This window comes from Ciconia boyciana, chromosome 8 (assembly GCF_034638445.1).
Source record: "Ciconia boyciana chromosome 8, ASM3463844v1, whole genome shotgun sequence".
Lineage (NCBI taxonomy): Eukaryota > Metazoa > Chordata > Aves > Ciconiiformes > Ciconiidae > Ciconia > Ciconia boyciana.
In genome coordinates this window covers 45766048-45793235 of record NC_132941.1, presented here as the reverse complement: position 1 = coordinate 45793235, position 27188 = coordinate 45766048, and the positions used below count along the sequence as shown (strand labels likewise).

The 27188-nt window shown below is 44.3% G+C and overlaps 1 protein-coding gene across 2 annotated transcripts in view; it reads left to right on the top strand.

Annotated features, from left to right (window-relative positions):
- The window catches only part of ANTXRL (ANTXR like), a 63139-nt gene that overhangs the window by 19926 nt on the left and 16025 nt on the right, over positions 1 to 27188 (top strand). For both annotated transcript variants that reach the window (XM_072869734.1, XM_072869733.1), the window contains 8 exons: positions 4819 to 4917; positions 7201 to 7270; positions 8421 to 8499; positions 12780 to 12875; positions 13584 to 13622; positions 16762 to 16860; positions 18520 to 18687; positions 19937 to 20017. In XM_072869734.1, coding sequence (XP_072725835.1) covers positions 4819 to 4917; positions 7201 to 7270; positions 8421 to 8499; positions 12780 to 12875; positions 13584 to 13622; positions 16762 to 16860; positions 18520 to 18687; positions 19937 to 20017 — 731 coding nt within the window. The remainder of the gene's footprint in view (positions 1 to 4818; positions 4918 to 7200; positions 7271 to 8420; positions 8500 to 12779; positions 12876 to 13583; positions 13623 to 16761; positions 16861 to 18519; positions 18688 to 19936; positions 20018 to 27188) is intronic.

Sequence of the window (27188 nt, the reverse complement as noted above, 5' to 3'; positions counted from 1 at the left end):
GGGCATGAAGGCTTGGATCTTGCGTGCTTGAAGGTTTGCTTGTAGCAGCAGGGAGCTTGAAAATAGGAGGAATCCAAAACTGCAGCTCCGAATGGTGCATACTGTTGTGTTAAATGGCCCTTAGCACCAAGAATCAGGCCTGCAATAGCTTTTATTATGAGTCTAGTCCTGCAAGCCTTAGCTGAAATGAACTCCTGCAAGAGGTTTTACAGCATGAGGCTGCAAATATTTACACTTTGCTTACTTGCTTTGCTTACACTTTGTTTATTTGCACTGACACTGCTTGGCTTTGTTATCCTTTATTATCCCACTTACTTCAACATAGCCAGAGGTTCATCTTTATAGCTGTGTGCACCACTGTCTTCTGGAGGGAAGCTCCTGGGATTGAACAACGTTTTTCACGGTAGTGTGAATCCAGGTTCTGAATCCAGTTCACTGGACAGTCAGATATAGTTCTACTCTATATGTAACGTGATTTATTTTTTTAATGTACTTTCTTTGGACGTTAACACAAAAAATACTGAAGCCTATGAAGTCATCTCAGAATCTTAATGCATTTTAAATTTAAGTAATTACTAATGTAGTTTACTGATAATGTATAGGTAAGATATACAGCCATTGAATCCTATACAAAAATATATATACACCTGCATTTAGAACTGGCTGAAAATTAGAACATAACATTTTCTAGAAATGCAACATTCCTCCTCCTTTTTTCTAAGTTAGGAATTTAAAAAAGAAAAAAAAAGCATAATTGAAATTTGCATTTCAAAATTTTGATCAAAAAATAGTAGACCTTTTGAAAGAGTGCAATATATTACCACATTCTCCAGCAAAGAAGCTTGCTTGTTTACAGCCTTGAAATGTGGCTCTGTCTGTGCTTTTTGTATGAAACTTGTCTGAGTGAGGAGGTGATAATCAGTTTGGCTTTTATTTAGCATTATTACTAATTTTTAGAATCTGGTATGAGATCATGAGGGTTTTGTGTTGCTCAGTGGAAGCCAGTCATGATCAGGGCTTAGAGCAGACTGACCAACTCCTTGTAACCGTTCTTGCAACTCCTAATTACCACTGTGGTGGTGATTACTGGTGATCTTGGCTTCATTTTTGACTTGCCAGAGGTTTAGTAAATTGCTGATGAAACAATTTCCATGTGGGACTCTGTGACGAAGCTATCTGGCAAGTCCCTTTGCAAATTGATCTTGTCCTGTTATGACAGCTATCTGATGCTTAATGCTTTTTGACCCTGCAAATTTATCGTCCTTGTGGAGAAATGTAGTTGGGTCCTTCCCGTTCCTTCTGATTTAAAGTGACCAAGACATGCAGCCTGTAAACAGGCTATCAGTGCAGAATTGGAGGGGCCTCATATCCTGTTTGACAGCATCATTGCTTTGATTATGCTTACGGTACACAGATGTGATTGAAAGGTTTTGTTGGATGTGGCATCCTACTGGCCACATCAACTACCAGGTGTGGATGCAAGCCGTCAGCTTCTCATCAGAGTCACAGAAGTGAAGCCGACAGCGCAGCCAGCGCACACCAGCTTCAACCTACCATCTCGCTGCCAGCGCTGCCTGGTTATTTCAGTGCTGACCTTTTTCCCTTCGCTGTCTTGTCAAAAGCTACAATCTACGATCTGACAGTAACTAAGGAAGAAAAGGACGCAGCCAGAGCCAGGGTGCAAAATTAAATGGAATTAGCCATTTCAACAGACCATCGTCCAGAACACGTTAATGCTCTGGAGCATCCAAAGGGGCAGACTTCTTAACAGCAACAACCAAATCCAGCACCAGCTTTTTACATTTCCATGCGAGTCTGGTATTGAGACTGTATCGTCAGCCTGTGGTGGTGGGCAGGTTACTACCGAGTCAATATTCACAACTGACTGTGCAGAGTGGCAGTGATAGTGGAGAGAAGGGCAGGAGAGGTAAACTACCTTGACAAGACTAAACTTCTAGATGTAGCTTTTACCTTCAATGTTTTGTGTTGAAAGTCTCTTACTTGCTGCCTCTTTATAAAGGCACTGCCACTGCAATAGCTGTCAGTTAAGCCTTTGTGGTTGCTGCCTTTTAAGACCATCTGTTCGGGGGGTGGGGGGGGGAGGAATAAATCTACCTGCAATATTATTTCAGCAAACTACTTATATTATATAAAATTGAGAGGCAAGAAGAAGTTATCTTAGCTGGGTGTTCAGGTCACTGTGGAGTGGGCTGGCTACAAGCAAGTCTGGGGTAACGCCTGGTCCCAGGCAGGTAGTCCTGGCAGGTGGGCAGAGGCCCGGTTGCCCTCGGGGCTGGCCACAACACTCAGCTCTGCTGGCAAAAAAAGGAATGCTCATCAAGAATAACTCTCAGCATATCACCTGGGTTAAATGTGAAGTGGCTCAAGGCCTGGATCAGACTTAGAGTAACTCCAGATTCCTACTGGAGTAAGAAGTGGCTGAATCTGCCCTACAGTCCATTTTTATTTGTTTAAAGAAGTGCCCTCCACCCCCAGTGGGAACCAGGATGTATAACCCTTCCCTTTAAAAGGAGGCCACATTCTGATGCTGGCTTTGTGTGTTTGGCTGTTGATGTGCTCAGTGAGGTCTCAAATTTTATCATCTTTCTTCAGCAAAGTGCCAAAACACGTGTTTCACTTTAATATGCGCTCCAGTAGATGTTTTCTTTTTCCCCTCCCAAAATATCTTCTCTGATTCCCATGTTCCTTGCAGCCTGTGTCCGTTCAGAGCATTGCTCTAAGGGAAAGTCACCATGAGGAAAACCAGAGTGTGGGTTTCCAGTGCTTGATCGTAACTTGTCCCCCTCCTTGTCCAATTCACCCAGAGTTGCATTAGACCTCAATGTAGTGAGAATGTGTTTTTGGCAAGAACAAGCTGTTTGTACGGAAAAGTTAAAGCACTCCACATCCTCATGCTAGCTTGCCTTGCAGTAACTTGATAGTGAAGAGCAGGCAGGCTAAGCTGAATATGTATTTCAGCCACCTTTGGTCCTCATGTAGTGTTATCTAATAACAAGTCCTTCCTCCAAAGCCTTCAGATAACATGGCAGTGCATCATACAAAATGTTATCAAAAGCCAGGTGTCATATCACTAAAAATTAGGTACTGCTCCCCTCAATCCTATCAACATTGTTTTCCTCTCATGTTTAGTATGTTGGTCAAAGTATAATTGATAGTGCATGTGGACTTGTTCATGGTTTTACTTGCTGCTAGTGGAGAACTTCTATGCAGTTTATTCTTACTTGTCTATGTGTAGCCCGAAGATTATTTGGTCCTGTGTTGTGCTGGTATCCCCCTGGTACCTCAAATGCTGCTCAGTGGCTGGTGTAGGCGAGCTCTGTGGAGCATTCGGCTAAAGCAGGAGATCTACGTGTGAAAGGGCAACTTCTTCTGAGCTTTCCCTTGCTGTGTGCCACGGGTCTCGGCTGTCAGCAGTTCAGGCTGGCCCCAAGAGGAAGGAGAGTGTGGCTCGGTGTCGGGCTCCATCTGTGTAAAGTAAAAGGGAAGGAAGAGCCGTAAACAGTTGTGTTGTGCTGTTATCAGAGCTCTGTGAAGTGTTACCCAGAGGTTACTAAGAAATAATTTCAAAAGCTTGCTGTGGAGAAGCTGAGAAACCAAACCAGGCTTCTTAATACCTTCTTCCTCAAATTACCTTTCCTGTTTCTAACTGTCCTGGGTACACTGACTCAAGGGGGTTTCACGATAGACATAAACTCACCTGATGCTACCACCACTTGTCTCTGTCCCTTCCCTTATCCTGCATATTTGGATTCCCAGCAGGTGCTCAGCCAGGCAGATCACCTTAGTGATCTCTCTGGCAACAAACAGAGGGTTATTTTTCAGGTGTGTGAGCAAGCTCAGTGCACTGCAACATGATCAGTGGTGCCAGCAGTGGAGGGCATCTGCAGCTGGGATCTCACTGCTGACAGCAGCCTTCCTAGGTTGGCTTTACTCAGATGTGAAACTGCTCTATCAGTAAAGAGACCATTGAAAAGTTGGCTGGAAAAACTGGCAATGCTTTTCCTGCTTGAATGAACAAATCACAGTTGCTTATCACAGTAATGACAAAACTCATAGGTGCCCCCCATCAGGATTGAAGCAACAGAAGTTGAGAGCAGCTGAAGGGCAGGTTTAGGAGTGCCAGCAGACAGTGTGTCTGATGTGGCAGGTCTCTTCTTGTGCCACTGGTGGGTTCTGCTGCTGGGGCAGGGGTGTGGGGGAAGAGCACAAAGAAAATGGCAGCACCTGGGTCTTTAGTTATTCCCACATGCAGCAGATGCTAATGGGGCTGTGCACAGGCTCAGTTCTTGTATGGACTGAAAGATTGTATTTTTCCAGGACTGGTACCAGATGCAAAGCTTCCCCTCTGATTCACAGGGGGGTTATGAGGGGAGTCCTGTTTGTCTGCATCTGTCTGAACAGAGGTGCTGCTGAAAGCCAAGTGCAATCTGCTGTGGAGATAGGAAGGACTGGTGCTTATGGTTAGCAAAGGTGTCTGGCCCAAAAGCCATGGAGGAACCATGAGATGACATCAGCCATGTCAGGCTCACAGTATTACTGTGGCACCTTTAATTAAGGCATTGGGGGTCAATGAGACGCTTGCGGGAGCAACCTTGAGATGAATGTTGCTCTGTGAAGCACCAGTGCCACTATAGCACTCTTGACCATTGCTGCTGAATATTGAGACTGTCAGTGTGAATGTTTTGTTTCAGGCATAGGGCAGGGAACAGCCATTGTCATGTTGTAATTCAGATCACTCTGGAAGGAAACGCTGTTATTTGAGCTGTTTTCATTACCCTTCTGTATTTTTACTTACAGAATCATTTCAAGTCGTGGTAAGAGGCAACGGCTTTTATCATGCAAGAAATATTGACCAGGTACTCTGCAGCTTCAAGCTCAACGACAGCCTTACTATCAGTAAGTTTGCAGGCTGGTGGATTCCAGTGCTCCCTGTGGCTGTGTCACTTCATGAGTGACAGAGGTGACACAGCCCACTTCTCGTCCATGGTGGGGGAGTCCTTGCAGTGGATGTGGGGGGAGCTGGGTAGGGATCTACACCTAACAGAAGCTTGAAATGCATCTTTATTTAATCCTGTGACCTGTGGGCATTGTGTCGTGAGGGCTTACCTGGGGTGTGCTGCTGCACAGTGAATTTCAGGATCATTGTAATGGTGCACGTGGATGATGCATACAGCCAGCGAGGACTGGGTATCAGGTTTTAAGACGGAGAAATAAAATTGCTCCCTATTCCCTTGTTCATCAGCAGTAAAAAGAAATAATGCTATCTTGATCCTCTGGTGGTGTCTTCAGACTCTTTATTCACCAATTCAGGAGACACTCGCCATAAAGCAGGGCCCTCCCATGCCTGCTCCGTTCGTCTCTGATGCCAGTTGCTGGTCTCATTGCAGCGAGCATGTAACGTGGAAACTCCCTGTCATCGCTGTGCTAAACAGGGTCTTTTGTTTGCTGTCTCAGCAGCCAGGCGAAGGACTGAATGGCCAAAAAAGATTGAGTGTCTAGTTTCTCAGCAGTCCTCTCTTATTCCCAAGAAGCAGTGTGTGTCTGGCAGGGTGAAGCACGGCGTGGGGAGGGGAGCTTTGCTCCTTTTCTGTATATGCTACCCTTGTTGGCTGAGCACAGTAGAGGCTTTCATATCCTGTCGCGGTCAGGCTGGTGCCTTCCCTAGCAGTGAATTCACTTACAAGAGGGAGCACATGAATTGCTCCTTCATTTCGCATCCTAGTTGCCTACGTGGAGGTTGCATTAAATAAACTCTGGTGGTCTCGCTCTCATTCCACTTACAGATGCCCTTTGCCAGGGATTTGTTTCTTGTGGTTTACCAGGTAGACAGGCTTTTGGCTTTTTCTTCCTTGTCCCTAATGCACTGGCACCTTGACTGGACTTCACACGGTGAGTGCTGACCCAGGCCTGGAAGTACACAGGAGGAAAACTACCCTAATGCCACGCTCCTCCGTGCTGTGTTCTCCTTGGGTTAGGTCTGCAACAAATGTTGTGATGAGACACTGATCTATGCTGGCTGGCTTCTTTCCCCTCAGGCTGGCCCTAAAACATATCACTATAGTTTCCATGGTCTCATCTCTGCCAAAACTGGGAAATGAGCTTTGTCTTCAGGTGTGCTTGGGGTGGGCAAAGCATGGAAGAACAACTCTCATATCTGTTGTTGCTCAAGTTAATTCTTTTTCCTAGGGAGAAAGAGTAATCAAGCCTCTAAGGTTTAAATAAGCTGGCAGCTATTACCAGCCCCTAATTCACTGGGGTTGGACTTTTGTAAGGTAGTCTTTCTCTGGACTAGCACTTTAGCTGCTTTGGGCCGTTCAGAGATAATGTGTGGTCACAGCAGTGACTTGTCTGCTCTTGTTCCTCAGCTTACGTGCTTTTAGTGGAGTGGCATTGCAGGATTACTGCTGGGCCTCCTCTCTGTGTTGATGGGACTTGGCTTTCTGGATGTGGCTTTTGAAAGCAACAGGATTAGCACTGCTGACTCTTGGAGCAGCAGAGTGCAGGGAGGCAGGAAGACGCCCATGGCCTTGCTTTTGACTCTGCCTGCACCAGACCTCTATAAACATGGGCTGTTTCCAGATGATTCTGCCACAGAGGGGAGGTTGGGGACAGGAAAAGCAGCAGCTAGTGCAGGACAGGTCCTCACAGTAACATCAGTCATGGCCCCTCTCTGCCTGTCTCCCATATATGACCAACCGTGGACTGGTGTCCGTCCACTTCAGCTCCACCTCATCTCTGTTATTCCTTTTCCCTGGGCTCAAACAGTGCAGCCTTGGCTCCTCCTGTGTGTGTGTTTGGGAGTGGGTAGGCAAAAATTGAACCACTGGAGTAACTTGTGGGGTCAGAGTATTCAGTATGAGTAGAGTGCATGCACTTGTCAAATAGACAAATGAGTATTGCTCAAAGCTGGCTTCAAAATGGCTGATCGCTGCTGTCAGGAACAGAGATGTACTTCCATTTCTTAGCTGTGGTATCTCTAGCCTGATAACATTATATTGTCATCAACAAGAATGGTCATCCTAGTACTTGGCTGTGTAATCAGTACCGTTGGGGAATATTGGTACTTGCCTATATACTGAATTTGTCTGTGGCTCTCATTGGTGTCAGTGTTTCTCGAGGGGGTGGCCTGCTTGGGACAATTTCTTTTCAGGCCTGACAGTTATATTCATTTCTTTTCAGATGAAAAGCCGACCCTCGTTCACGATACTTACTTACTTTGTCCTGCCCCAGTGATAGAAGATGCTGGACAGTAAGTATTGCTTTCCAGCACATGTCAAGAGAGAGAGGACTTCTGGATAAGGATGTCATTACTGAGCCAAGGGCTCAGAATTTTGCCCAAAGTGCCAAGCTAATAAATTTGTGTGTGTGCCAGGATTACCTCCATCCCCTTTGTGCCAGATCCTCTCCTAGTATGAGCCAGCATAGCTCTATTCAATGTTGGGTCTTTAGCACAGGTTAACCAAAGGCCTTGTTGGACCATGGTCCTATAGCATAGAACAGTGATTTCTCCTCTGCTCCTATATCCTGTTTTTTCAAACCAAAAGGTAATTGAATTCCAGGCAAACTTTTCATTTTGATTGAAAACAGATGCTTGATTTGAATTCCTTTGCTGCTGTTGTAGATGTTGCTTCCTGGGTTTTGCCCTGCTCTGGCTAGTGTTGGTATTTTTCTGGCTAGTGTCTGGCTGTTGTAATCCTGCAGACCCCTGGGAGACATGGCACAAGGCCCTACCTTCCCCCGGGTGATCTTGTGGGTGCTTAAATACTGTACTGGGCGTGAGGGGGAATGCCTCCCTTCCCTTTCCTATTTGTGGGTGAGGGAAAGTTGTTTGCTGTTTTTCTGTGGGTTATTTTCTTTGTTTGTTTGTTTTTTCTCCTCAGACCCTTTCTCTGATATTGAAGAATGGCTAGGGCCAGATTCTTCTTTAATTTCACTGTCATTTCAGTGTTTTTACCCCTTGACCTCAGTGCAGGTATTCTGGATTTACTTGGATGTCAAAGAAAACACATTCTGGCTCTTTAAGCTGCAGAAGGGGTTTTTAAAAAAAAGAAGCCTTAAAGTTTCTTGTGCTATCTAGGGTAGTATTGCAAACGTCTGAGACTTCATGTTATGACTTACTGTCCTAGTGCCCTTTGCCCCAGGTGGGATGGAGGTTTTTTGGTAAAGAGCATATGCCCCAACTCAATTAAGCCAACATAAAAAGGGTGGCTCCTGGGCAAGCAGAGAAACAAATGCAGGTAAACATTTAAACAGGTAAACAAGCTATGAAAATGCCTTGACTCAGCAGGACATTTTATCCATGCATGTCCATAAGCCAATGGCTAAAACACAGCCAGAATAAAGGGAACAATGGGTATAAAGATGACACTAAAAAAAAGTGTATCTGTTTTGTGCTTCAGGGTGGTTTTCCTACAAGTCAGCATGAACAACGGGCTAACGTTCATCTCCAGCTCTGTCAGCATCACCAGCACACAGTGTGTAAGTAATTGCAGTGGGGCTTGACAGAGAAACCATGAGATCTTCGAAAGAGACGGTGGCTCTTCAGGCAAAGCCTCCTTGAGTGAGCATGAGCTCTCTACAGCTTCTGCATCACAGTTACTGACTGAAGCAGTTCTTTGAAAAATAACCAGGGCTAGTTAAGATTAAATCGTTATTGATCATGATAGATTTACTGAATAAAAAATTACAAAAGGGACCCTGCCCATTCCTATCCCAGGAAAGAGAGATCCTCAAAGCTAGGATCTGACTAGAAGGGAATCTGGGAAAATGAGGGAAGGAGCATCAGGAAGCAACACCCTGTTGAGCTTTGGGATCCCTTATGGGATCTGGGGTGAAAGATGCAACTGCCAGGACTTGGATCTGGAAGGGCCACGGCAGGGAAGATCCTCTAAATTTACATGGTTATTTTTTGGTTGGAGCTTACAGCATTTGTTCTTAGACCACCACAACTTGCCTTCACTAGTTCAGGATTCGCTAAGGCGTTTTTACAGTTTTAGTGACAGGAGCTGGTTGCTTTTCTCTTGGTGTCACAGGGGATGGCCAGAAAGAGATAGCAGCCTCAGATCCTGGGATGAGCTTCTTGATAAAAGGCTGCTGCTCAGCCCAGCCAAGGTGCTGCTGCAGGACAGCGATGGCTGTGATATGAGCATCTCCTGGTCAAAAAGACCACCTATCCCCAGGTGGAGTGTCAGGGACCAACAGCTAGAAGTGATCCTTTATAAAAATCTGATTTTAGAATCAAACAGTCAAAATGAAGACACTGACTACTAGATAAGCACTCATCTTCCTTGCCTTGGAGTAAAAATAGGCAATGCCCATAGCTGGTGCAAGCAAGTACGGTAGCTAAAGATTTGGCCTTGTGCTTGTGGACTAAACAAAGTTTGCTGAAGTACCTGATAGCAAGCACTTTGTATCAAAGTTGAGCTTTATTGTTATTAGTGTCAAAAGGACTTTTATAGCCTACGCCAAATGCTGTCATATTGGTTTGTAATCATTGTCGGCCTTTTTGACAGCTGCAGAACAGAAGGTCAGGAAGGAAGATAGAGGCAGTGACTGTAACTCGCAAATCTGATTTTCTGATGTTTTCAGCAACAAAGCTGGGAAATCTCACACCAGATTGCTGGAACAGTCCGGGGTGCAGGGACTCAGAATTTAGCAGAGATGTGTTTGCTGCTTCACCTGACTATTTTTATTTTTCCAAAACTTTCCTCCAAATTTTTTACACTGAAGACTGATATTTTCACATTTTATTCCTTTCTTCTACCTCAGGTACAATAAAACCTTTTGATTCTGCGGTGAAACACAAGTGTTAACCGGTGCATTTAGTTACCAGTTAACCTACCATATGTAGTTTATTTCTGATGAAGATTGAAGTCTTAGCCCTAGCTGGGCTTCCTACAGGCCAGAACATGGACGGAGGAAGCTTTCCTCTCAGTAGCCTTAGGATAAAGAGAGGAATCCAATCTCCAGTCCTGTCAATCTGACAGTTTTTGACCAGCCTTTTGCAGATTGAATGTGAAGGAGGCAGGGAGCCTGATTCTCAGCTGGTACAAAAAAAGACTGTCTCAGTCCAGTTACATCCCATAAGCAGGGAGGTTGGCAGTTCAGTTTCTAACTTTGTCTTAATTTCATGCATTTCACTCTTCTCGTTTTAGAGACTCCCTCCATTTCCTTTCCTCTCCAGTTTCCTTTTCTGTGGGTGGCAGTTAGCTGGCCTGCTCAGCTCTCCTCCCCAGCTGGCCCTTCTGTCCTTTCTGTACAGTAAGTATCTTCTCTTCACTTCACTCCTTAAGCCTCTGTGTGATCCCGGTGCTTATTTCTGTTCAGCTGCATGAAGTCTGCTATTTCCTTTTCGAAGTCCTGCTTCACTGTGATGCCTTGTATATTTAATCATTAAAAGAGAACTCTTTAGCTTCTTGCTGCCAGCAGCTCCCGAGCTGCTGCTGGCAAATGTCTCGGCGATTTATATGAGCACTTAGCATGGGAAAAGCAAAGCCTGGGAACAAAGGCTACAAAACAAGGAGGTAATGTGTGTTTGGAGTAACAGTAGCAGTGGTATGTGCGTCTGTGGCTCATGCACTGCATTGTTGCTGTGCTTGGATTTGTTTTTAAGGAGTGCAGCAATACCTCTTAGTTATGCTTGACTTTTACTCATCCTTTTCTCAGCAAACTGACTTCACTGGGAATTCATGCCGCCCAAGCGTCTGCTTTCCAGATGCGTTAGTGCTACATGGGGCCACAGGAGGGCCAGAGAGGGGGACTGCGGCGCTGAACTGCACTGGGTAGTGTGTCTTCTAGCAGGACTCCTTTGAGCAGGGGGTCTGGCACATGTTGCAGCACTCCACCTTGGCTTTCAGCTGCTCCCTGACCAAGTGAATGAGGTGAGCTAAATAGTGTATCCCAAAACAGGTCAGTTTGTTGCATCTATAACAAGAAGCCACAGAGCAGCAGAGGGATGGTGATGCTGTGACACAGTGATACGCGATACTGGGCTACCTGCCTAAAAGCATGGAGCAGGAGCTGTGCTTGTGTTAGTCCCGTCTTGAACATGTCAGTCCTGACAGCTCTAGGATTTGGTGTGAGAAAGAAAAAGGTACCACCCAAGTCAGCCACTTGGGATCTCACCCAGACTTTGCAAATCTCTTATCGGCTGGTACTTTATTTTCCACCCTCAGCCTTTTCATTGTCCAAGGGGAAAACAAACCCACTTGGAACAGTGAAGGGAACTCCTGTCATAAGAAGGGTCTAAGCGTCAGTTTCTAGTGTCATGGGAATTCAGCAAGTAGTTTCAGATTTAATAATGTGAATCTCATGGGCTTTATCCTCCATAAAACTTCCTTGGAATTTGCTTTCTTTCCATTTATCCTCCCACCTATCCTTCTTTGAAAATCTCTTACAGCTTTCCTCTCTAGCCAGCTCCTATTCCCTCAGCCTGATTCACAGACCTTTCTTCAAGCTCTTTTCACATCTTCCTAGTCCAGGCTCTTCTCTAGTTTGCTGCCAGGTTTTGCCTGTTCTCTGGTACCCTTGTTGCTGGTGAATTGAACCTCTTCTCAAACTCAGGAAATCTACCATTGAAGAGGTTTCTTTTCCCAGTATAAAAGAAATGGCTGGAGCACCACAGCTAATCTCAACCTTGTCCCAGAGCCCAGTGCAGTCCAAGGAAACTGCATGTCCCAGCATGTCACTGCCTGTCTGCAACGAATGTTTAATTTCCAAAAAGCCATGTGCTCTGTATGTTCTGCAGGGGCCAAGCAGCATATGAAGACCTGTTTTCCGGTAGTCATCAGAGCAATACACAGAGTTAATACCTCTTCTGAACACACTGACATTAAGTGCTCTGAGTGCAAAGAATCCATCCAGATTTACCCAGGAAAATCAGAGCTGTGATTCTCTCTGGTTGCCTGGCTGCTCTGAAAAGATAATTTCAAGTGTTAACACTTGAAATTTTTTTGATTCTAGTCATTTTAACGAAAATTTAACTTTTATTTTTTGAATGTAGACCCTTAGCTATCCAGCCTGAGTCCCATCCTTCTCTGCAGAGAAATAGATGGAATATAAGAATCGGAAATGCTTAAGATCATGATTACAGCATCTCATTAAAAATAGTCAAACCAGCCCTAGGAAGCCTACAAAGAACCAGAAGCATTAAGGACTAGTTTGCGTAATCACTCAGGCTGGGGTTGTGTGTGCAGTTTGAGTCAAGAGGCAATACAGGCAGGCTTGGGAGCTGATGAGGCTGAGCGAGTAAGTTGTGCTCTGTTCTGTCACATTGACGTGCGAACAGTTACCCATAAGCTCTTAGCTCCAATATTCCCATTCTTTGAGTATCAGCATTTGCATATTCTGCATCTCTAGTGATGAAAGGTTACTCTGCACACCTGAGAGTCTGTGGTCACGTAGTTTGCAATGCCCCTCTGACAGTATTCAGGGACCTGTCAGCACAGATTTGGGAATGGATTGTATACGAATTTAACACCCTTGAATCTAGTGGGCTATAAACATACCATAAATTTATACATAAATTATACATATACACACCACAAACAGGAGGTGCTTCTCTGAATCATGACTTCAAATACAGATTTGCCACACCAAATACTGATGTGACCCTAACGATAATAGTGATTGACGGCACAATCTACCTGAGACCTCACAGTGAGGGGAACCTGGCTCCTTTTGCCAAGTTTAATTGTGTAACTTCAGGGCTCCTGCCTTGTTATCCTGAGATAACTCAAAAGTAATCATCTTGTTTGCAGCTGACTGGGACCGTCCTTTTCATTGCTCTCCTAATTCTCTTTCTGCTGCTGGCTCTGGCTCTTCTGTGGTGGTTCTGGCCCCTTTGCTGCACAGTGGTAAGTACAGGGTTTTATTCTTTTGACTTGGTTTCGTCTCTTCTCTGTGAAAGCACGGGGTTAAAGTGTTGGAGTGGGTGGTTAACTTTGTTTAAGAAAAATGCTGCCAGGTTTGTAAGGTCCTGATTCAACAAATTGCTTAAAGTGCTTGTTGAAGTCAGTCTGGCCTGGGTTTTTGAGTGTTGCAAGGCCTACATGATTTTGACACTGAATGAGAAGTTTAAGTGAGCTCATGGACATGGCCCAATTTTCTCTAGGGATCGAGACCTCCTTAGAACAAGATTTGAAAAGTGTAATGGAACTGATTTACTAATATGTGCATAAGCTGTTATGGTCATTTTTAAAGACAAGAGTTAGGCTTTCTTCTTTATTCTGAGGAGCTGCAGATTCCAAGTGAGTATTTTGCACTAGCTTGGTAATTACATGACATTTTTAAGGCGGAACTACCAGAATATGGAGCTGTATTATGAGTTACTTAATAGGGCACTTCTGGACTAATCAGATAGTTCAGTGTGATGGATTTAGCTTCTCGTCTGCATTTATTTTATGCCAGCTGAAAAGCAATGGGGCTAATGAGAGGATTGAATGGGGGGGAATGGAGCAGGGCAACCCATCTGTGATATGAGCAAGAAAGCAGAGAGAACGTAGCATTGAGGTGGATGAACCCTACTATTATCTCAGATTTCTCCCATTACTTATATATTCCAGGTGATCAAGGAGCCCCCGCCCCCACCACCTCCAGAGCCTGTAAGTATGCTATTTTTGAGCTGTTGCACTGTCTGCAGCCGCTGTAGTGTCTCGTGCTGCCCAGGAACATCAGCCCTGTGGGTGTCTTAATGACACCTTGAAGGCTGTGAGAGGAAGTCTCTTGGGTCAGGACAGTTATTTCTGCCTTCTGGCCTCTTTATATACACACAGCAAGATGATTTCCATCTACAGAGAAAATAGTTGCATAACTCAGAAGTCCACAGACCAACAGTTCCTATGGTATTTTGTTCCTTCTGCTGCGCATCAAACAGGCACGTAGGTAAATCTTTGCTTCTCAAGTTGTGCTGAATGCTGTTCCTCCTCCAGTAAAGCTGCTGCTATTCTCAGCAGTTGAGCCCAGATTGGCAGTAAGGAACAAAGTCTGGCAGCTGGAAGAAAGGACAGTGAAGGCCACGTTCTTGTGGCTTTGCTACAGGAGGAGACAAGAGCCTGCTCCAGCTGTGGCTCTGCTGCAGAGTGACCTTTGGAAGGACATTTAGCCCTTCTCCATTTAGGTTGTGAGCTGTTTGAGGCAGGGTTGTATTTAGCTCTGTTTGGGACAGTAACACACTGACCCTGACCTCAGCTTAGTTTCACTGTACTAATTTCATGAAAATAATAGTAATAAATAAAAGTACCTCCAGAGAAAACTCATGCCTGCCTTTATTTCTTTCCTAGGCATAGGCAGTTAAATGATGGAAAAATACTTGCCTAACCCACAAGAGAAGCTTACAGTTTGCTGCTAACTTGCTGTAACTTGGCATGAATATCAGGAGGCAACCACAGCTGCTGTTTTGAGGTTGCCAGAGGCCATCATTACTGTGTATGTGATCCTGTTGCTTGTCCTGGGCTGCAGCACTGTGACAATTTAACTTTAGAATACGCACCAAAAATCATGCTGGTTTTAGGGTGATTAGTGTTGTCATGAAACATGCAATTGCAGCCATGCTGTGTTTGAAGGAGGTTTCAGAGAGCATCGTGCCCCTGCAGCAGAGTTCCCAGATGCTTTGTGATTATTCTGATCAGCAGAGATTTTAAATGCAATCAAAGAGACTGTGAGCTGACGTAAGCCTCCAGGAATAACAAAGAATACAGATGTTATCCATCCCTTTACTTGGCCTTGTCTTTATCCAGTATGGATTGTTGTTTCATTATACTTAGCACTAGCTTCCCTAGGTATGGTGACCTGCCCTTTACCTGATGTAGTCTGGTATTACTGCTATTAAACTGAACATAGTTATCTAAAACTTGTTCTAAACCACAAGCATTAGATTTCGATTACTTTTCAAAATGTAAGTGGTAGCTGTTGGTGTTGCTTTGCTGTGTGTTCAGTGTAGGGGATATTTGGTATAAATCCTTTATCAGCTGGAAAAGTATCAGCCGTCACTATTAACTGTGTCCTGCTACTTTCAGGCTTGCCAGCAATAAGGTTGTTAGACATGAAGACTTGAAATCTGTGTTACACCCCTTGGAAGAGGCAGGATGTTTTATATAGTACTCAAGTTCACAATGAAATCAAATATAAATGAATTAAAACTGCTGATGTAGTTCACTGGGTACTGTTTTAGATGTGGCATGAAATGGGATAAAAATTGTTTGTGTGTTTGTTATACTCTTAAAAACAAACAAACAAAAAACCAAAACAACAACAAAACCCAATGCCAAACCACAGTGCCTTCTTTGTATATTTGTTTCTCTGACTTAGGGTAAAAACAAAACAACAACAAAAAAACCAAACAAAAACCCAAACCAAAACAAAAATAATCAAGCCCCGACCCCCTTACTAGTTAATGGAAATGCCAACTCTAGTCTTGCTTGGCCATCCTAAAGAATTTGTTGGAGGAACTGACCCATGAACCATAGCTGAGAGATCAGATGTCGCTGAATAACTGATGGGAATACCTTTCTCCAAGGCATAACCTAAGAGTTAAATATGAACAAACAAAAATTAAGGTATGTTTTTTAAAAGCTGTTATTGGCTTTTGGACTCTCGATTCCTTTTACATTCCAATAGAAACATGTAGGGCAATTTTGAGAAGATGTCACCTAGTAATCTGACAATAATTTCTATCCTCCTCTAGTATTTGGATTTCACTTTTTTTTTTTAGTAAAAACTAAGTCCAGGCAGTGTTCCTAGAAAAATACTTGTACTGATGAAAATTAGCAGAATGCACTGTGCATGGCCAGTCCAAGAGCAGCACGCACATCTGCATATCAGCATGAGGTGGTGTTATTTGTCTTTATTAAAGAGCGTGAGGAATGAAGATGGTCTTTTAGGAGGCTTATTGGGTCCTTTCCTCAATTATGTGTGTACTTGGAGAGTGTCATGGTGTGACTTTCAGCTGCCTCGACTCAGCATAATGATAGGGAGTCTGAGAAATCCCAGTGACTTCTATCAGCTCAACATGATAGAGCTGGAGATGTGTTCCCAGGGTTGTCAAACCAGGAACATTTGCTAGCTTTTAGTTAAGCAAGAACAGAACAATGAACCTGAAGTAAAACCCTGATTCAGACTCTCCCACATTCCAGAAAAATAGTCTGCAGTCTTTGTAATTGCAAGTCAAAAACTCTGGATCTGAGCTTCCTGACAATTTGGAGATGCTCCAGTCTGAGTCCTGGTTCCAAACTGTACAGCTTGAGCCAGACTCTACAAAGAATCAAGCAACGTAGAATAACTGGTTACAGCTGCCATGAGAAAAGGGTCTGATGCACATGTTAGAAAACTCACAGTGGTAGCTTTTTTCCCCTGTTAGGTGACATTAAGTTCTAAAAGCGCAATTAATAAATGATTTCTTTGGGCTAACTGATTGCTGCATTTTTTGCATAGCATAGTGGCAAGCCAGTATAATGTACGATTCATCTCCACTTTGCCTTCCCCTACAAGTCAGTTGTGATTTTGAAGCTCAATGCATATTTGACTAAATAAAAGCTGCCTGGAGAGAGGAATAGGCAATCCTCTTTGGCTTCCCTAGTTAAAATTGCAGCTGCAGAGACAAGAGACACTTGTTTTTTGTCAGCAAATGAGTATAACACACAAAGCCAGATATCCAAGGATTGGACCATAGGATGTTCAGTTGATTTCCATAGTTCATGCTGTTTATGTGAGAACAGTAATAATATCTCCCTGTCTTTCCCATAGGAATCAGATGATGAAGATGGATTGCCAAAGAAAAAGTGGCCAACCGTGGATGCATCTTATTATGGAGGTCGAGGTGTTGGTGGGATTAAGAGGATGGAGGTATTTGGCTTGTTCTTTAGTGTTGTAAAAATCAGCTCATTTAATTATAAATCATAGCAATATAGTTTTATGTGATTTTTAAAAAGCTACCTTGATGGAATAGAGACTGGGATTTAATTAGGACTTGTCCACCTGATTGCACCTGCTGTCCAAATAACAGACATCAAGCTGCCATCATTTGCATGAATAATTAAATGAATCTAGCATTATGAGACAGAGAACATTTGCAGGTTAAGAAATGCGATAAGCACCAAAAAAAGTTTTAATTTACTGAATCAAACCCTTCAGTGCAGTTGGGTCGAGTTCTTGTCTCAGGCAGAGTTACATTGGGTTTGAGTTTTGAGGGTGCCACCTACACTGTGCATGGCTGGCTGGAAGCAATTGGTTTGGGGAATTTAAACCAGTGATTTTTCTCTTTTTTCCTCTTTTTTTCTTTCTTTTTTTTTTTCTTTTGCTTTTTTTTTTTTTTTCAGTTAAGCATTAACTCCTAATGCACATAAACACATCTGTGTTGAAATTGGCCAATGAATCAAATCCTGCCCTGGGATTCATGCACAAGCCAGTCTTGATGTGTAAAGTGAGGTGTTACTGTGAAAGAAATTTGCCTTGTGCTGTCCTATGGCATGTACGTTCCAGGGAGTCAGTGGATAATGCTGTGATCAGCTGCTAACTCCTGTAAATAACCATGTTAGTGAAATCAAGTCACTATTCCTAACCATGGATAATATAAGGCGGGGAATTGTCACTCACTTGTATCAGCTGAGGGCCTAGTGATGTCTTTTAGGGTTGTCACACCAGAAACTCCCACTAGATTTAATTGGTAGCTGAGGGAGGTGGGCTAATGTAAGCCAGCTGAGGATCTGGACCAAATTAGGGCTCACAGAATGAAAGCAATGGCTTCTCAGCAAGTCCCTGCAAGTCTGCAGTTGAAGTATTGCATCTTAATATCCTTAACCATTTTCCTCGGGAGAATTTTGTCCTTGATGCTGAGTAACCCTATGGATCATATATTGCCCTTGAATGCAGCATCACATTTCTGTTTGAGGTAAGTCAGACAGCAAAACCAGAATTTCAGCTTGAAATAGGTAGTGTATGAAGATAAAGTTACTGACCTCTCTTGTGACTGTGCAAGATCATCTTTGGAAGAGCTGGTTTTAGTAGTAGCTGCACAAGTTTGAGGGCTGATGCTCTTAAACCATTCAAGTACTTGTCCACTGACCCTTTTTTCACTTTTGAACTGGACAACAGGAGCTGCTTAGGACAAGTGTAAAGACTGCCTACCTTCAGCTGGTGCTGCTGCCTGCTTTTTGCATGAGGCAATGGGAAGCGTATTACACCTGTGTCCTGGCAGACCTGGGCAGAGTGCTTCAGATTTCACTTGGAAATGGGTTAATCTGCCCTGGATGCTGGGAACTCCCACAACACCTTAGGTTAGTGGAAGGTGCAAAGGCTAGTAGTTCAAGCAGCTTTTGAGTGAGAATATTTGACTCTTAAATATGTCTTTCTGATTACAGTGGGAGTTTGGTGCCTTCATAAATTTGGCTTCATGTCTGGTAGCATTGGGTCATCTGACGGGAGCTAGATTAATGTCTGTGAAAACCACATGCAGGTGGGGACTGCTGAAGTGTCCCTACTTACAGTGTTCTTTCCTGACTTCAGGTGCGATGGGGAGACAAGGGGTCAACAGAGGAAGGAGCAAAATTGGAGAAGCCCAAAAATGCTATTATTAAGTTGCCAGAACAGGAGTATGAGCCATGGGAACCCAAGCCAAAAAAGCCCCACGTGAGAAAACCACCTTCCCGGCGGAAATGGTACACTCCGATCAAGGTAAGGTGTCTGCCCCTCAGTTTTACCAAGTCTCCTATTTCATGCATGTTACTACATCGCACTTCCTTAGCGCAGCCTTTCTTACGGCACAGCTGGGAGAGCCTATTTAGAAAAATGGCCAGTAACCCTCAACTTTGCCCATTTCTTGGAACGTGGATTTCACCTGGCGCTGTGTTGCCATAGTTTTTTGAGGAATAATGGAGGGTGTTGGAGGGCGTGAGCAGAGATCTTCCCTCCCTCAGCTCACACCTTCTTTTCAGGTGCTTTTGCACAGCCTGGACTGCAACAGCAGATATCTCAACTCTTAGGGAAGGCGGATGCTGCTTTGTGCCATCTCAAAGCAGCATACAAGGGGGATGAGATAAAGTGCACCATCCTTGCTTTGATTGCACTGTGGCTAAGGCCTTGGGTTGGGATTCAGCTCTGTTCCCCTCTAGTTCAGCCACAAGACGCAGTGTTTGATTTTGGGCAAGTCGCTCAGTCTCTCCACACTTTCATCCCCATTTCTCCCGTGTCATTATAGTATCTGGTGTCTCCCTGACTTTTAATGTATGTATCCTTACACAACCCTTGAGGCAGGGCAGAGCTGTTATCTCCGCTTACAGAGAAGGAAGCTGGAGGGCTATTGCAGGCCAAGGGAGCAGCATACCATGCTCATCCCAGAAACCTGTGGCCATATCCCAAACCAGTTCTTTGTGGGATGAGGTCTCCCCTCCATACCATGCTCGCAGACCAGTTTAACAGTGCTTGAATTTATTGTCTGGAAAGTACCTGTGAGTTTTAAAGCCTGCCTGGGTGGGCTTTGAAGTCTTGTGGCTGTTTACCCGTTCTCCAGCTCACCTCCCATCGGTACAGTACTCTTGTTGTTCTGCCTTTTGTTAACGTAACACCTGTCTAATTGTGCTTCTTAGGGGAGTTGCTCACATTAAACTACAGTCATCCTCAGTAAGTTTCAAGCAGGCTGAAATTGGCCCATTGCATATTGGATACATGTTACCCTGTTGAGGACTCTTTTCTGGCTGTCCAGATAAGCAGTATACAGAGGCAAGGGCACAGGAGCAATGTTTGTGCAGACAATTTAATACGGAAAGGCTGGATCAGCTCACCTGTAGTTTAATCTCATGCTGTTTTCCCCAGATTTCTTGGTCATGTCATATGTGTGTGTGTTTGTGTGCGTGTGTGTATGTGTGTATGTGCATATGTACTTATACACACACACATACATATTTCCTTTTTTTTTTAATTCCAGGGCAAACTTGATGCACTGTGGGCTTTGGTTCGACGAGGCTATGATCAAGTCTCTCTTATGAGACCGCAGCCAGGGGATAAGGTAAGGTGTCACAAACACACTGGCATGTCACTTCTCTGTTAGCAGCGGCAATGCTCTTCCCTCCAACCACCCCATCTTTTTTTTTTCCTCCTTTTTTTTTTTTTTGTGAGCTTGTCTATTTTCACATTACCCTAAGGCTAAAAATTTGTCACAAGTACCAGAGATTTCAAAATGAACTAAAATGTTTGCTGTGGCATCTATTTAAAAGTATTACCCCAAAAGGTCAACAGCAATGTCTCCACTCTGATGATTTGAGCAAACTGAGGAAGAAGCTGGCCAGCCACAGTAGTATATGACACCTTTGTCAGCCATGTTAGTTCTTAGCCTTTTTTTCTGGGCACACATGTTGAAGTGAAAGGATAGGTTCTTTGTTTGTGAGTTCTGGGGGACTGCTCGTTTTGAATTTAATATGCAGTAGTCGTTCTACAACAGTGATTATCCTTCCTACCCGACTTCATAAAAATGCTTCTCAAATTTAATAATAAAGTTAAGTGATTAATGGGAGAAATAATGAACTGTGCAGGTGATGAAGAAACAAATTATAGCAAAGTTAACGGAGAATAAAGTTTCTGTAGAATTCTGTGCAAAGACGTATTTCTCTGTCATATCCTATATGTAGGCAGAGAGTACCTCCTGCCTTGATAAAGTCTATTGGCCAAACATAGGTCAGGAGTAGATTCCTCTGGGAGGAAGCAGGGGGTTTGTGCCTTTCAGAGCCACAAGATGTCTGTGTGCTGCCCCTGGGTCACTTGCGATAGCTTAGTTCAGAGCTCTCACAATTTCCTTGTGAGAGCCTGGCACGGTTATGGTTGTCTCTAATCTTGTTATTCTGGGGGGACAACTCCTTAAGAATTGAGTGCTGCTGCTTCGGGCTATTGCACCTTCAGATTTGGCTTTCTGTGGTGGCACTTTGAAACTTGAGGACTGAGCAGAGACGACAGCCTCTTTGTCCCCTTGCGGCCCTTCTCTGGCCAGGGTCCATACATTTCATCACCTTTCCTCTCAGGGGAAGGGGTTATAGAGTTCCAGCAGTAGGGCCATAAAGTGCTTTTCTGGGGTAGGAGTGGTGCAGAGGCCCTCGTGCTGGGCTTGTTTGCCTGGATGACTTTCACACCTAATAACAGACTTTAAAACTAGCCCTTATTTGCATAATCTAGGGCAAGTAAGTTGCATCCCTCTGGCCTTTGGCAAAATACTGTTATGGCATTTGTCTAGTTATTAACCAAACATGCAACTTCAGTGTTTAGTCTCTTCCATTTTTCTGTTGGTGCTTAAGGAAACTAAGAGAACAAACTCAGCTTCCTATGCTACTTTGTAAAATGGTCTTAACTGTTTCACTAAGCTGCATTTTTTTTTTAAGACAGCTGTGCTCGAGACACCTTATTTACTTTTTAAGCATGATCTAGAGCTTCTGAATAGGCTCTTTAGGCCCAGCTGTATTTTGATAGCACTAACATTGTATAATATGAATCTATCCTCTGCCTTTCACTCCCTCAGTTGGTACATTTCTATCAGTGCAGAGCACAACAGAGCCTCTGTTAGCCCCCGCGGTCAAGAAACATGCAGGGGGCTGGCTCTGAACAGGGATCCTCAGTTCCTTGCCTTCCAGCTCTGCTGCAGGGAGCCTCAAAAGAGGCAATGTAAAACAGAGCGAGCTGAAGGATTATTGTATCAGGGAGAACATTAGAAAAATCAAATGTACATCTGGGAAATAGGTTGGAAAGAATCCTATTGAGCCAGATTCAGTGGAAGAATAGGATCATCTCTGTTCCCTGGCCTGTGAAATTAACTAAAGCTGAAGAATATTGAAAGTGAAACAAGAAAATGACTAGACATCCTTCTGCTGTTTAAAAATAAATAAATAAAAAGGACATCACAGGCCTATATTTCATGGAGAAAGCTAGCACAGAAAAGAGCAAGGTTATTATTTATTGTTTGGTTGACTTTTCTAGTAGCAATCCCTCAGTGGAGAATTGGCTCCTTGTGAATTAGGCTTTTGGTGGGGGGAAGTGTATAAATATACATGTATTTACACATAAGTATATATGAGTATAAACACACATGCACACACTTGTTTTGTGGCTGAAGAATGGGGAGATCAAGTCAGTGCTATGAGTGACCGGCAGCGTGGAGAGCCTGGAGCTCTGGCTGTGCAGAGCTGGAGGAGCCCGGCAGCCCAGGAGCAAGCCCACAGCTCTGCTCCCTCCAGCCCAGGCAGGGACGAGGTCACTCCTGTACAGGTGTGCTGACAGCAGTCCATGGATTCTGGTTTACTCTTGGGGAGACATGAAAGTACAGCCTGCCATGCCTCCGTGCATGGTGTTTTCCAGGCTGCACCATCCAGCGGCCAGTGACTGTGTGGTGATCTTGGAGATTGCTTTGCTTTGTGGGGTTTTGAGGGATTTGGGGGGGGAGGGGGAAGAGTTCTTTGGGATTTTTGGTTTGCCTTTTTTGTTTGATTTTTAAAGCAACTTCATAGCTGTCTTGGTTGATCAGGAAAACTTAGAGCTCAGAAAGCAAAAGGAACACAATTTAACTCTGTTTTGGGAGTGGCATTTGGATTAGTAACTCAGAAAATTCCTATCTCAGAATTTCCCAGAATTATCTTTTATCTTATCAAATTATTATCTTTACATTTTCAGTGATTACCAGAGATATAGGTTGTTTCCCACTGGAACAAGATGACTCACTGAAGTTACATTTTCCAAATTTCTGTTTCACAGTTTACCTCCATTGAAGAAAAAAAAAGTTTTAATTTTCCATTTTTATTGCTTCAGTCGGGTATATGTTCGCTTTTTGCAGCCATTGGGAGAAACTATAGCAAAACAGTTTTTCCCGCATAATGAAAACACTAATTATAGAAAGAGAACATCCACAGTACAGGGAGAAAAATATTTTTCACAAGGCTCTTGGGACATGGGGAAGATGACAAAGGAGAATTTTTTGACATTAAAACATCCTTTCAAAGCTTTTGAAAAGTGTAATTTCTTTCATCATTTGAAAATGAGTAGTGTGGTTTGGGAACTTTTCTCCCCCCAAAATCTGAAAAATATTTGTAGTAAAACTCCTTCTGTGATAGTTTTGGTGGAAAACAAAATACATTAATGTTTTTGGTATATTCACCGGTGTATCTGGTTTAGTCACAGAGAAGCAAAAGTCTGTTAGACATTTTTCAGAGCTGTTCAGCATCTTCCCCCACAACACAGCCGTCTTCTCTTTGGCTCTGCAGACCATACAGCGAAGGCAGTATTGCTACCCCACGTTTTCAGATCATGACTTCTCCCCGAGTCCCATCATGAAGGGAAGTTAAAAATGGCACTGTTTGCATTTTTTTGAGTCTTCATGTGGTGAAGCCCGTTCCAGAGTGTGTGTGAGCACCTTGCAGTGGAAATTCAGGCTGAAGTGTGTGTGGAGGAATTCAGGGCTGACTGCTGCAAGGGACTTTCTGTTGTCCTTTGCTATGGGTGGCCAGGGCTGCTGTCCATCCATCCTAATTTCTTCCTTCATCATGATCCTGTTGCCTTTCCCAAACCACCTGCTCTTTTCCTTACCTGTGCGCCCCTTGGACTCCTGCCCTAGATATTCCCTTCCGTTCCCTTCTGTGGTTTCTTCCTCTCCTTGCTGGCTGTCTCAGTCCTTGTTTCCCTGCACTTCCCCTTGATGAGACAGACTGGTGCCCTGCAGTCCTGCCCTCTGGGAGCAATGGGCTGGTAACCAGCCTCCTTCCCCTGTTCCTCTCACGCTGCAGGAACTGAGCTGCTGGTAGGAGCATGCCCTGGGTTATGGCCTTGCTGCGGAGCTGGCTGAGGCTCCTGAGAGCTCCCCTGCCCTGGCTCATGCCTTCCATGGACTTATCAAGAAAAGGATCTCAGGATGGATGACCCGTCAGTATTAGGCAGGATTGTATTAATAGGACTGGCTGTGAAAATCACAGGCACTTTTTGGAACTGCCTATTTAAAGAAAACCAGCCAAGCACAAGCTCTGATGCCCCTTCTCCTGGGAGCTGTGCCCACAGTGTTTGGCTTGGCTCTGCAGACAGCTCCTCCTCTTGGTCGCCATTCAAGATCATGTCATGGCACCACCGCTGAAGTTGGTTATTTGTTTGGGAAGTACCTTAGTAAAGGGTCACAGGACCCTGCTCACTCAACTTCTGCAGGTCACCCCTAGCAGGAGCTTCTGTTGCAACAGGATGGGACAACAAGGGATAAACACACTTAGCTCTACCCCATCATTAGCAGATAGGCTGCTATTTGTGGGATGGCTTTTTGCTGAGCTCTCAGACAGCATCAGCAGAGGAGTGAAGAGATGAAAAAGGGCTAGTGGCTCTGCTATGGATTGCTGGGCTTTCTTCCGTGCAGTAATATACAAAGGTGAAGCCTTCACAGGCATTTGTGCTACTGCTGCAGTGATGTATCTTGTAGAGCTAGGCTATTCTTCTCTTCTCTCCCCCAGAAATTTGGGGCTTAGAGGACCAACAGTCACTCTTTTGGCCCAAGAAAGGGATTGACAGCTCTGAGGTGGGGACACTGCTCATCCAGCAACAGGGAGCATGTCAGAGTGGCCACAGGGCCTGGTGAGCTGTGTCTTGCTCAAGATACGCAGGCTGCCTTGAGGACTTCCCCATCACTGTCTTGGTGTCCTCCTGAGCTTGCAGGGGGCTGCTATGAAGATTGGAGTTTGGGAAATACTAATGTCTGGCTATCTTGAAGTATCTCATAGAAACCACAGTAGCTGGTGTGGCAGGCTGTCAGTAGTCTCTGCAAAAGGGAACTTTCAAGCTCTTCCCCTTTGCCTCATGGATCAAAAGTTGGGCCTTTACCAGCGCCAGCAAGTAAACATTAAAAACCCCAATGTGCGCAGGGAGGAAGGTGAGGTGCTTCTTTCAAACGGTCTGCTTAGTTGCTGCTTTCAGCAAATCCATTCCATTTTGCATTTCAGCACATACTGTCACAGGAAATTCTCAGAGGCTCGGTTTATGGAAAACCTCAACTAAAAAAAAGAAGACATTTTTCCCCCCAGGCAGAATTGCTCTTGTTTACTTTAAAGCTTTAGAAAATGATCTCATTTTTGTCACTGAAAATTACCTGCAACAGAGAGTGAGAGTGTAGACTTGATTTTGCTGTCACCATCACCCTTGTATACTCGTGGGACTTGACTTAGAAAAAAGCAGTGCTTTAGCAGTGGTTTGCACATGCAAAGCCCTTTCCTGGGGAAGGGGACTAGAAGAAGGCTGTTGTACAAAAATCTGAAAGCCTTTTTTCCTTCTTCATTCCATAAAGCTGAAGGTTAAAAGGCTGCTGTGCAGCCAAAAATTTCACGAACTATGAGCTGCTGGTCATATTGGAAGCCAGGACTTCTGGGTCCTTTCAGGTTCTCACCATTGAGTTACTGCTTGACTTTGAACAAGGCACAGCAGCTGGAATTTTAAACACCAGCCTCTGAAATGAGAACAGGAGTATTGGGTTTCCTTATTCTGTGCGTCCCTTTCAAAGTGATCGCTCTTAAGCTGATACGTTTGTTAAAGCTCAGAAGGTCTGCTTACCCTGAAATTTTTGAGTGATTCCTTGTAATGCTGACCACGACGTCTATGTGCCTTAGTTTTCTCACTGCAAAATAATCATGAGAACACAGTATTTACCTTCCTTACAGCTGTGAGGTTTGGTTAAGTCCTGCTGGGCACTTGAGACTCCTCAGATGAATGGTGGGACACCAAACCTATGGATTATTAATGACTAGTAATTACTTTCTGGCTGCTATCTACAGGTGGTCAGCAGTTTGAATGCAGCCCATGGGGATGGCAGCACCCGCCTGTCACTCCACGCTAGCTGCCCACGTACCAGTGCTATTTGGAGCTCATTCTAATTACTTCTTTTCAAGACTGAGTAATGGCTTTTAATAGGCTTCCCTGCCACTTGCTTAGAGATGTGTTGTAATCGCCCAAGTAGTAATTGGCAGAGCTACAGGGGGTGCTGGAAAAGCAGCACTGAGCTCCTTCAGACTGTATTCATCAGCGACTGCTGCCTGGTTCTGGGGCTTTTCTCCCTTTGCTTAACCTTTCTGGAGCCAATTACCTTCATAAGCTGCTGAAAAATTAAAGAGACGGGGACATTGCCTGCCACAGTTGGTGATCTCACTTTGTCACTTTCAATGAAAATGTGACACATGTAGCTCCCATTTTACTTCTTTTTTTTCTTTTTGCAAAGGACACCAGTATCTGTAAGGTTCATTCCTACTGTAGCAGGCATCGCATGGGGGAATAAAGCTCCTTGGTGTGGGACCAATATCCTAATGCACAGTTCCCAGGGTGTGCTGAGCACTGCAGCTGGAAACATGTAATCAGTGACTAATGAATTTCCTGTCCTGCAAGAAGCCCACATACTGGCATTACCTCTCACTCGTGCCAGGATCATGTTATTTCTGATGTGGAAGAAGAATTTGCAAATATGCTTTGGGGATAGATGCTGCCTGTCTGCCCCTGGGTGGAACTAGCAGTCTGTCCACGTCTTTGGGAGCCAGAGGCACACCCAGTAACAACCACCACAAGAGGCTCTTCTGAAGGATGGGTACAAATCCCAGGTCTGGTGCCACTTAGCACACAACAGGATGAAGAAGGATTGGCCTTGTGGTTAACACACTGAGACGTGACTTCAGAGACCCTGGCTGTAGCTGATGTGAGTTACTTCACTTCTGTTGTGCTGTAGTTCCACAGTGATAAATGAGATGAACAGTAAATTCTAGGAGGGTGAGACCACGTTCCTAACAGCACTTTGAGCACTTCATAGATGGACTCTGTTAGGTAGACAGGGGGCTCTTCTGCTATGCTTAAAGCATGTGTACCACTTTGATATTTCTTTGATATTTATGGTAAAGGAACAGGTTCATCAGGTCTGATTCTCCATTTTTTATAGGGAATGTGACTTTGGGATAAGAACTGGTGATTTAGTCCCTTGTTAACTGCAGCACTTCAGTGATGCTCCACAATTGTACTTAAGAGTACAGTGTGTCTAAGCTATACAGGCCTGGCTTGGAGTCAGGTGACTATCCTGGGGCTTAGGAGGAAGCCTACAACTGAAAATACATCTTTTTTGAGAAGACAAGTGCACAAATGCACATGCAGTTGCTTACTAGGACTGCATGTACAGATCCATGATTTGCATGTGCAGAGGAAGA